The sequence below is a fragment of the Notolepis coatsorum genome (genome assembly GCF_963971535.1).
Source record: "Notolepis coatsorum genome assembly, chromosome: 6".
Taxonomy (NCBI): Eukaryota; Metazoa; Chordata; class Actinopteri; order Aulopiformes; family Paralepididae; genus Notolepis; species Notolepis coatsorum.
In genome coordinates, this window is record NC_140170.1 from 160,046,898 (window position 1) to 160,059,085 (window position 12,188).

The 12,188-nt window shown below is 45.5% G+C and overlaps 1 protein-coding gene across 3 annotated transcripts in view; it reads right to left on the reverse strand.

The window, feature by feature from the left end:
• ncoa3 (nuclear receptor coactivator 3) overlaps positions 1–12,188 on the reverse strand; it is a 132,477-nt gene that overhangs the window by 21,100 nt on the left and 99,189 nt on the right. For all 3 annotated transcript variants that reach the window (XM_084317346.1, XM_084317344.1, XM_084317345.1), the window contains 4 exons: positions 8,720–8,863; positions 4,569–4,716; positions 2,377–3,086; positions 614–1,620 (listed from right to left, as the gene is read on the reverse strand). In XM_084317346.1, coding sequence (XP_084173472.1) covers positions 614–1,620; positions 2,377–3,086; positions 4,569–4,716; positions 8,720–8,863 — 2,009 coding nt within the window. The remainder of the gene's footprint in view (positions 1–613; positions 1,621–2,376; positions 3,087–4,568; positions 4,717–8,719; positions 8,864–12,188) is intronic.

Sequence of the window (12,188 nt, forward strand, 5' to 3'; positions counted from 1 at the left end):
TGTGTTTAAATCCAAATAATCCTCTGCCATTGTTGTAATATGTCATCTGTTCTCTAGTATTCAGTCTCGTCGTGAAGTTAAATTCTCTCTAGAAGTGAAAGTGAAACTTAGCAAGGATAAGTTGTTAAAGGGGCAGTAGGCAAGTGGATGCCTGAACACAGAATGACACCAGTATCACTGACTACCACGGCAAGCCTATAGAAAATTATTCGATTTAATAATAATAATTATAATAAATATAATATAAAAAAATATTAAAATTATTATATATTTTTTTATTCTGTTGTACCGAACTCGTACCGAACCGTGACCCCAATACCAAGGTACGTACCGAACCGTGGCTTCTGTGTACTGTTACACCCCTATTAAGTGCTAATCTACACTTAACCCTTTCACTACCACACTACAGAAGGTTAACCCTTTACTATCACACTACACAAGGTTAACCTTCTGTAGTGTGTTAGTGAAAGGGTCAACCCGTTGTCGTGTGGCAGTGAAAGGGTTAACCTTCCTGTATTGTCACAGTGAAAGGTTTAAGCATTTGGTAGTGCGGTAGTGAAAGGGTTATTAATATACACAAGGATCCATTTGTTTTTAAACCAGGCATCCCTACCTCGTCAGTCGGCTCGGTCTTGACCTTGCCCTCTGGGGCTTGGGGATCGGAGCTGGTGACCCCCGACCCCTGGGCGCCCGCCCTCCCCTCCAGCTCTTCGACCTTTGGCTTGACGTCGCCGCCGCCGCCGTCTTTGGAGTCGTCCTTGTTGAGGAGGTAGTGGAGGAGGGCGTGCGTCTTCTCCTTCTTGGGGCTGTGCTGCTCCTGCTTCACCTCCAGCCCCCGGGCTCCCCCAGCGGCTCCGGCTCCTCCGGCCTCCGGGCCCCCGGCCTCCAGGGAGCTCTTCCCCGTGGCCTCGGCCGTGATGCGCGCCACCTCGTCGGGCGTGTTCCCGTTCTGCAGGAGCTTGTGGAGGATCTTGTGCTTCTCCTGCAAGGACTGGTTGGCGAAGTGAGCCCCCGCGCCCCCGGCGGCAGAGTACACCCCTCCCAGGCCCTGCTGACCGAGGCCAGCCGTGGACGAGGACACGCCCCCCGCGGAGGAGGAGGGGCTGGTGACCCCGGCTCCTCCCTCTTTGGTCTCGGAGGTGGACACGGGGCCGGAGCCGGGGGTCACGTTCGGCACCAGTTCGTCCGTGGGCGAGGTGAGGAGCTGGAGCAGCTTCTTGTGGCCCTTGGCGTCGGGGACGCGTCGATTGGCTTCTCCCGCGGGCGGCGGGCCTCCCTCTCTGCCGGCCTGGCTGTCGGGCTTCTCGGGGGGGCCCTCGGCGGTGGGCGTGTGGGGGTGTTGCTGCTGCGGCTCTCCCCCGGCCCCCAGCGGGCCGCCCGGGCTCTTGGAATCAGAGTGGCCTGGGGGGCCGGGTTTACAGGGGCCACCGTGGGCCTGGTTCTGGCTCTGGTTGGTGGAATGGATGCTGGGGGAGCTGTCGGGCTTGTGTGGGGGCGGGGAGCTGAGAGGGGAGGGCAGGGGGTTGCCCACTCCCTCACTGATGGCCTGGAGGGCGTTCAGGGAGTTGCTGGAGAAGGAGGGGCCTCCCGGGTGACCGGAGCTCATGGGAGAGTTCATACCTGCAGGAGAAACACAGAGCCACAGAGTTCATACCTGCAGGAGAAACAGAGCCACAGAGTTCATACCTGCAGGAGGCACACAGAGGCATGAGCTCATGGGAGAGTTCATACCTGCAGGAGGAAGACGGGCGTGTGCCAAGTCTGTAGCTTAAACAGGTGTACCACGTAAAACGCAACCTCGGATAACGAATAACTCGATTGTGCCCGATAAACAGCTTGTACCACCAAACAAACGTTTAAGATCATTTTAAAAACTAAGATTATTAAGCCCTTGTCAACTATATTTTTGGAATTTGTACAATGTACAATGGGTTTTCAAATGGTTTCATAGACCCTAAAATGGTAAATGGTGCATTTATATAGCGCTTTTATCCAAAGCGCTTTACAATTTTGTTCCTCACATTCACCCATTCACTCACACATTCACACACCGACGGCGGAGGCGACCATGCAAGGTGCCGACCTGCTCATCGGGAGCAGTTAGGGGTTAACCTTCTTGCTCAAGGACACTTCGACAAGCTGCCCGGGAGGAGGGGGAATCGAACCGGGAACCTTCCGATTACCAGACGACCACTCTACCTCCTGAGCCACTGTCGCCCCCACGACCCTGGACTCATGAAAATTAAAAAATTAAAAAGAAAGCACCTTGTAAACCTTCACACCGAACACAAAAACTGAAGATTTCTTTCACACAACCGGAGCACAACAGTCAGTAGCAGCACAATATTCTAGAGACACGGCGCTCAGGACTCCTACCTCCTGGCGAGAAGGGGCCGGCACCCATCTTGGGGCTCCCTCTGACCCTGGGGGAGCCCATGATGTTGTGCTGGGGGCCGCTCATCCCCGGGCTCCCTTGCGGGGGGCTGGTCATCCCCATCCCGTATCCGCCCTCCCCGCCCCCTCCTCCTCGATGGAACGGACCCATCTGCGGATGTTGGTGGTGCTGTTGCTGTGGATGTTGCTGAGGATGTTGCTGTGGATGCTGCTGAGGATGTTGCTGCGGATGTTGCTGAGGATGTTGCTGCGGATGTTGCTGCGGATGTTGCGGATGTTGCTGTGGATGCTGCTGCGGATGTTGCTGTGGATGTTGCTGTGGATGTTGCTGTGGATGTTGCTGCGGATGCTGCATACCGTGGTGCCCCATCTGGTGCATGGAGTTCATCTGGGAGTTCATGGGGTGGTGCATCTGAGAGTTCATCTGGTTCATCTGATGCATGGGGTTCATCTGGTTCATCTGATGCATGGGGTTCATCTGGTTCATGGGGCTCCCCCGGTTGCCCCCGGCGTAGGGGGGTGCGCCCGCCCTCTGTGGCACGTTGCCCTGCTCACCCATGCTGTAGCCCCGGCTCATGGCCCCTCCCGCCCCACCCGGAGCCGCGTTGATCTGGGCGTGGTTGGGGTTCTGGGCGGCCACGCCCTGCGGTCTCATGGCGCCCGCCTGGTTGCCCCGGTAACCATTCGGCTCCCTGGGAGAGAAATGAAATATGGTTACTAGGTGAAATTCAGATTCAATATGATGGTCGCTGTTGCATGAAAACCGCACGTCTCCAAACATAAATCAGAAAGATTCTTGCCGTTTATTTATACTATGTGGTGTGAATGCGTTACAATTGGAGTTACGTTTTCATGCGACAGCGGCGATAAGCTGGACACATCAAAGTAAATGGTGCGTTTATAGTGTTTTTCTCCAAAGCGCTTTAAAATGTTTGCGCCTCTCATTTACACACCGACGGCGGATGAGACCATGCAAGGCGCCGACCGGCTCATCAGGAGCAGTTAGGTGTATTGCTCAAGGACACTTCCGACACACGCTACCGGGGAAGAACGGGAATCGTACCGGGAACCTTCCGATTACCAGGCGACCGCTCTACCTCCTGACCCACTGTCGCCCGGAGCACAATCGCTCACAATGTAGTTTTTTTTTTAAGGACCACTAAACATAATCCAGAGGCGGCGCAACACATTGAAAAAACCAAGGGAACGACGGCGCGAGACACGACACAGCTTTGCTCCAAAGTAGTTCAACTTCTTCACAATGAATATGAAATAGACCGCTATGAGTGCACTTTGGCCTATAGATATTGAATGGTTTTGCATGAATGCATTTATATAACAGCCTTTATCCAAAGCGCTTTACAATTTGTTCCTCACATTCACCCATAGACACACCGACGACGGAGGCGACCATGCCAAGGTGCCAAGGACCACTTTGACACCCTGCCCGGGAGGAGCGGGAAATCGAACCGGGAAACTTCTGATTACCAGACGACCGCTCTACCTCATGAGCCACTGTCAACCCAACTATTGAAGTAAAATATTGAAGAGACTACATTTAGGGCGGTCAGGTGGCGTAACGGAGATTGCGTTCGTCACCAACCCCGGAGCGGCTGGATTTGCCTGTTCGAATCCAGCTCACAGCTCCGGGGTTGTCACCAGCTTGGCTGGCCGTTCACTCTAATACAATTGGCAGTATTAGAGGGTGGGAGAAGCTGGAGGGGTGGGTCCGGGTCGTTGTAAACAGCGACTCCTACAGTTCGGTCGGGGCGCCTGCTAAGCGCGGATAGGATCTAAGGGGGGTAGTGTGATCCTTCCACACGCTATGCCCTCTCAGTGAGAATCCGCGCTGCCAGGTGAAAAGAAGCGGTTGATTGGCTGGACGTGTGTCGGAGGAAGCACGTGATAGCCTCCACTCTCCCAGACCGACTGTGGGGGGTAAGTGCGCAGCGACCAGGAAGGGGATTGGGAATTGGCATACGACTAACATTGGGATAAAAAAAAAAAAAAAAAAAAAAGGGTCAATTTTTGTAAATGTTACGGTTGAGACCAAAACACACAAGAAAGCTTTCATGGCACTTTCGCTAGTTATTGTTCCAAGATTAGATGTCGGTTTGCGGTGCATCTGATTGTACTACTGCACGGGCTGGTGACCGTGGTGACAGCGCTCGCACCTCTGCAGCAGGTGTGTGGAGAGGAAGGTGGGCTGCTCGGTAGAGTTGGGGTTCCGGCAGAAGTCGCTCCTGGTTTTGGCCGTGACCGGGGTTCCGTCAGAGAGGACGAAGCGGTAGCACGGCGTTTCTGCGTGGCCGTGGTGTAGAGCTGGGGGGGGGGAGAGAGAGAGAGAGAGAGAGAGAGACAGACACACGGAGAGAGAGAGAAAGAGAGAGAGAGAAAGAGAGAGAGAGAAAGACACAGAGATAGAGAGAGAGAGAGAGAGAGAGAGAGAGAGAGAGAGAGAGAGAGAGAGAGAGAGAGAGAGAGAGAGAGAGAGAGAGAGAGAGAGAGAGAGAGAGAGAGAGAGAGAGAGAGAGAGAAGCAGGACAAATTATTGGGATCAAAACAAGTAGGGAGAGGCATTGAGGAAAGGACTTGGAATCTATTTATTTATATTTATTGACATGAATAAATTCCCCAAACCTAAAAAATACATTTAGGGATGTCAATATCATTGTGGTAATTCTGGCGACAAATTACAAAAAAAAAGGATATATATATTTTTTTTAAATCACATTACCCCGTACTTTTCGCACTATAAGCCGCACGTGACTATAAGCCGCAGCAGCTAAATTGAATGATGTGTACATATATAAGCCGCACTGGACTATAAGCCGCATGTGTTTTAAATTTTAATGTTTAATTACCATATGTAAGGAGTGGAGCCTGCGGCTTAATTTGACTCAACACGGGAAACCTCACCCGGCCCGGACACGGAAAGGCTCGACAGATTGATTGCTCTTTCTCGATTCTGTGAGTGGTGGTGCATGGCCGTTCTTATATTGAGCTTTAAGTTCCCACCTCTACAGAGAATGACTCCCATTGGGACACAATACTGTCGGACAAATAACATTAACTCATTTACAAGTTGTATTAAGTTTAGCAAATAAGGGAACAGATAAATAACATTTCAATGCAGTAAAAAAAGCAATATTTCGGGGTTTGTCCACATATAAGCCGCACCGTTATATAAGCCGCAGGGTCGAAAAATGGGGAAAAAAGCCGCGGCTTATAGTCCGAAAAGTACGGTAGCCTTTTTGACCCCAGCCGCCTCCCATAACTTCTAAAGCAAGCGGTGTTGGGAAGTGCTTCCTGGTCTCTCCGACATGCAAACCAGGAGGATACAGAGGGACAAGACGACGCCTGGTCTACTGAATGGCACATTTCATTATAAAATACTGGGTGGATAGGTCTATTTTTATGTGTATCTGCCAATTTCATGATTTGTCCATCTTCATTTAATTTAATTTATATTTGTTCCGTTCATGGCAATGCACAGCTCCATAAAAGCACAACAGCATAATTTCATAATAAAAGCGCCTCTTGCACATTCCATGAGCGAAAAGGAGCAGGGAGAAGACAAATTTATTTTGCCTGCACCTTACTCAAAAGAATAAATAAATAATAGAAATAGATAGTCTGTCAATTACACATATTTAACAATCAATACTTACAATAACAGGAGAAAAAAAACATAGCCCTACTGCAAGCTGTTACCCAATGTTACACTATAAAAACGAACTGGATAGTTGATAATAAATATTTCACTTCATTAGCAGAACTATTCTAAAATGATTAAGTCTGCTATAAGCTCCCTCTCTCTCTTCTATTGAACTGTATTGTTATGTATGTTATTGTTCTAGCAAAGGGATTGCACAATTTCATATTTTCTTCCCTCACGTTTTGAGTTATTGTTACTGATGTAGAATGTTATTGTTAAGTCGTGGCACAATTTGAAAGCTCATGATTTCATGACTATTTTGTTGGAGTGGGGGGGCCCACCAAAAATGTTGGTCCACAAAAGGGGGGGGGGGGGGGGGCTGACAGAATAGCCTTGAGAATCACTGGACGAAGCCGACCGAAGAGACAAGTTTGCAGTATAGTCTACAAGCCCAGCTGTCTTCGCTAACGACGGTGTTCCTGAGGAGTGGCCAGTGCAGCTGGATCAACGGCGTTTGTCAATGAAGCTACTGTTAGATAAAATTGACAAAATGGATCACAGGAAGACTCCCGTGACCGCCACGTGCTTGCGATGACCCCCCCGCCCCCGCACCACCGTGTCTCACATCGCTTCATTACCGCAGCTCCCACAGATGCATTCCGTCATGTAATGTTGTTTTCATTTGATTTAATTTCAATAAATCACAGCCTATCGTTTATAGTTTGACAGCCCCTAGAGAATCGAGATTAAAAGTGCCTCTGGTCTTTCACGTTCACACACATTCCTTTCTCTTCCCCGAACCGCCGCCACCGCTGTTTCTTTTCTGGCTTAAACATCTAACGGAACGTAGACCAATCGCAGCCACTCAATGCCCCTTTTCCACTGCATGGTACCTACTCGACTCTACTCTACTCGGCATTTTCGGTTTTCCATTACCAAAGTACCTGGTACCAGGTAATTTTTGGGTACTTTTTGGGTACTTTTTTAGTCCCTGCTCTGTCGAGGTTCCAAGCGCGTGCCAAGCGAGTAGAACTGGTACCAGAAAAGTCACATGAAACACTGCAGACCACTGATTGGTCAGAAGAGAGACGCGTCACTCGTTGGAGAGTCTGAATGAAAACAGAAAGCCGCCATCTTTAATGTCTCGCATAGGATTTCAATTATGTTTGCAGCAGGCACAAGTGCAATAAACAAAGGATACAGTCACTGTGTATTCTGCCTCATTTATTGATTAAACAAAACCGACATCAACACAATTTGCCACCGAGCGGAGAGTTTAGTCTCGCAAAAAGATCGCTGACTTGTTAAGGCTTAAGCTTGTTGTTAGGTTAGGTGCTAATGTTGTGCTAGCGTTTTAGCATGGCTATCGTACATAGCGTGATCAATATAACTCGCTATTGATTGTTTGTATGAGTAACGTTAATGCTAGTAGAATAGACACAACGTGAGGTAATCACCATCCATTTTAAACCGGTTATTACCTAATGCTAACGTTAGCAAATAGACTCGAGACTGGTAACGTTACAGCTTTGTTGTTAGCCTAATGCTAACGTTAACGTTAGCATACAGCCTAGCTAACGTTACCGCTTGTAGAATAGACAATGAGAGGTAACGTTAGCGTTAGCAGAATAGACACAACAAGAGTCTCGTTAATGTTGTTATTGATTGATTGATTGAAAACTGTGTTTTACTCTGGCTTGCGCCTAGCTCACGGACATAGCTATGCTGGAGCTCTCAGAGCTATGGAGCTCTCAGCTGTACACCAGCAGCCCCGCCTCCCCACACGGAGACAAACTGAGTACTTTATTTTAGTACCTGCAGTGGAAAAGGAACGAAGTACCAGGTACCTAAAGCGAGTAGAGTAGAGTAGGGTAGAGTCGAGTAGGTACCATGCAATGGAAAAGAGGCATTATTGTCTGGGACCAAATACGGCCACGCCCCATTCCCAGTAAAAAGTGGGAATCTCTTTTGGGCAACGGTGTTTACGGAAGTGCGAGGGTAGCCGCTCAAGGTGACGATACACTTTCTGGCAGCATTGGTTTAAAATTAAAAGGTGAAAATGTTGAAAACTACAACAATACATTTCCCAAGACCTTTAGCACAGGTCACAGGTCACTGGGACGCGTCTATTCTTTGACGCGATCTGAACAGCGGTAAACTATTAATGCGACCTCAGTACAGTGACCGCGAATGGTAAACTAATTATCTTAACAAAAGTGCATCATTAGCATAATGTTTGTTGTCTAAAGGGAAACAAAATGGTACAATTTAAGATTTTAAATGTTATCCGCATATATAGGACAAATAAAACATCGTTAATTTGTAAGAAAGCTCAATGAAAACGGCGCAGGGTAAGTAATATTCGCTATTGTTATGAAAATGTGATAGAATCCTATAAAAATGTGGACGCATTTGGTCACTGTGACGTTAGCCCAGGGAGTACACCTGAAAACTAGCAACCCTGCTAATGTTGGCTTATTTACATTTTTTTTTTTAATTTGTATTAATTTATAAATGTATAAACTGTTGATTAATATGCACCGTCCCTCAAAGAAAACTGACTAAAATAACTAAACTAAAAACTAAAATAAGCCGGGAGCCTGTGAGAAACCCCGCCTGGTATTCAGTAACACGGTGAGCGAGCGCCGCCGAGCCCGTGGAGCGTACCGTCGTGGTAGTGGCGCTTGTAGGACCAGGGCTGGCCCTCGCTGCGGTGCAGGAACATCTGCATGCAGCGTCGCACCAGGTCCTCCCAGCCGGGACGCATGGTGGTGTGGAGAGAGCTCTGCTGCTCGATCTCAATCAGCTTCCCTGGGAAACACACAGCGAGGCAAACAATGAATCATCTGTGCTTCATGATATGCAGTAGGGATGGGCAACACTCACAGAATTACTATTCGATAAGTCACTGGGAACTAGTTCAAGTGTTGTTTAATTTGTCACGTATAAAGTACATTACAGTGAAATGCTTGGAGCCCCCTGAGAATGTGTTTCATACTGTAAAAACAATAAAGTCCAAACACTATACAAAACACTATACAAAATATACAATGTACAACCTAAAGTACAAACTGAAGTAAAAAATGCTAACTTTTTTTAAATGCTAAATTGAGGTATGTAAATAAATAAATAGATAAAATATGGTGTAGTGTTAAAAAAGTTTTTAAAGTGTCTAAAGTGAATGTTAAAGATGGGTGTTTGTTTAAAGTGAGTGTGCATGTGGGTGTGTGTGCAATGAATGTGGGTTTGAATGAATGAATGAACTATTCAAATACAAATCGAACCAGGAACCTTCCGATTACCAGACGACTGCTCTACCTCCTGATTCACAGTCGCCCTCATCAGTTATATTATACGTTACAATAAATATGGTCAATTAGAATTTGAATATATACGATGAGTAAGTAAAGTAAACAGTATACACAGGTGCAGTATACATAAGGTACCCCAACTGGCATGATATACGTCATACGTTATACAGTACGTTGTAGTCTGTGCAGGTTAGGTGGTTAAGAGTCAAACACACGGGAGCTCCAGTAGCTCACCGCGTACCTCGAGCGCTATTTCGGCGCCGGGGACAACCGTGCTCGTCACGGATCTGGGGTTTAGCGAGTTCGAATCCCGGACTGCAGCCGTGCCTTTCCCAGAGTGTCTTCCCCCCATCTGTACCCCATTCAGCCTGTTTCTGTCGGTCATCCTTGACCAGAGTAAATGCGATAAACGCAAAAAAGAGCCAGCGGAATGGCCAAAGTTTAAAAAAAAAAAGAGTCAAACACACTTAGTGAGCAGACATTCCTAGTAGTTCTTGAGTTCTGCCACCATTAGTTCTCCAATTATTTGTAGTTATAGTTAATAGTTGTAAATCTCCATTAAGAATATAACATAGATAGACTTCTGAAAACACCTCAAATGAAAAACCAGATAAAGAGAGAGGTACGTATATAAAAGTCTAGGACTGGGCATCGGCACCAAATTACCAGATTACATTTAGATTAGATCGACTCCGATATGGATTTGATTAGGCACCTGTTTCAGGGGACCGGCCCCTGCCATTGTTGTCAAAAAAGCTAAGTATGTAAGCATGTCCCCTTCAGCAGGTACTGAAGGATAAGGTCATTCAATTCCACTAACTTACTATTATCACATGAGCATGCACACATAAGCACCTTAGTGACTTAGTTTATAGTTATAGTATATCGTTTAAAACTATAACAGTGTTTATTTATACAGTTAGTGTAGCATAGTTTGTATAGATAGGAATGTAACGTTATGTATATGTTTCGTTTATAGTTTTAGTTTATAGTCTATAGTCTACTTATAGCTTATTTAGTTTATAGTTATAGTTTATATAGTTATAGCTTATAGTTATATAGATAGAATATACGTTGTGTACCATGTTTACAAAACTACTACGGTTGAGGAGCCGGGAAAAACAAGCATCTCACGTTTTTCTATGTACATGTAAATGTATGTACATTTTAAAAACTGACAATAAAATAATCTGAATATGTAGCATAGAGGAACATGAGGGAAGGTACTTGTGTGTAGGATATGGTGTATGTACTGTAAGTGCAGAGTATATATGGTGTATGTACTGTAAGTGCAGAGTATATATGGTATATGTACTATAAATGCAGAGTATATATGGTGTATGTACTGTAAGTGCAGATTATATATGGTATATGTACTGTAAGTGCAGAGTATATATGGTGTATGTACTGTAAGTGCAGATTATATATGGTATATGTACTGTAAGTGCAGAGTATATATGGTGTATGTACTGTAAGTGCAGAGTATGGTGTATGTACTGTAAGTGCAAAGTATAGTATATGTACTGTAAGTGCAGTGTATGGTGTATGTACTGTAAGTGCCGAGTATGGTGTATGTACTGTAAGTGCAGAGTATATATGGTGTATGTACTGTAAGTGCAGAGTATATATGGTGTATGTACTGTAAGTGCAGAGTATATATGGTGTATGTATTGTAGGTGCAGAGTATATATGGTGTATGTACTGTAAGTGCAGAGTATGGTATATGTACTGTAAGTGCAGAGTATATATGGTATATGTACTGTAAGTGCAGAGTATATATGGTATATGTACTGTAAGTGCAGAGTATATATGGTGTATGTATTGTAGGTGCAGAGTATATATGGTGTATGTACTGTAAGTGCAGAGTATGGTATATGTACTGTAAGTGCAGAGTATATATGGTGTATGTACTGTAAGTGCAGAATATATGGTGTATGTACTGTAAGTGCAGAGTATATTGTGTATGTACTGTAAGTGCAGAGTATATGGTATATGTACTGTAAGTGCAGAGTATGGTATATGTACTGTAAGTGCAGAGTATATGGTATATGTACTGTAAGTGCAGAGTATGGTGTATGTACTGTAAGTGCAGAGTATATATGGTGTATGTACTGTAAGTGCAGAGTATGGTGTATGTACTGTAAGTGCAGAGTATGGTGTATGTACTGTAAGTGCAGAGTATGGTGTATGTACTGTAAGTGCAGAGTATGGTGTATGTACTGTAAGTACAGAGTATATATGGTGTATGTACTGTAAGTGCAGAGTATGGTGTATGTACTGTAAGTGCAGAGTATGGTGTATGTACTGTAAGTGCAGAGTATGGTGTATGTACTGTAAGTACAGAGTATATATGGTGTATGTACTGTAAGTGCAGAGTATGGTGTATGTACTGTAAGTGCAGAGTATGGTGTATGTACTGTAAGTGCAGAGTATGGTGTATGTACTGTAAGTAGGGGTGTAACGATGCAACCTCACAGGCACAACGATTAAATTCGATTACGATTCTTCAGGCAACGATTCAATATTTCAATGCATCATGAAATCTCTTCATTTGACCACGATTCGATTAGATTCGATACATTTTCTATCAGTTAATTCCCCAAAACATTTTGAATACACAAATGTGGCTGGGGGAACTGATTCACTCAGCATGAATGGACTATAGGTCCATAAAATCAATACACAAAAAAAAAAACATTAAAAAAAAAGTGTTTATTTCGATTAATTTCGATTCTAACATTTTCAAATCGATGGAGTTGAATCGTCACATTAGAATCGATGCATTTCGATTAATCGATGCATCGTTACACCCCTACTGTAAGTGC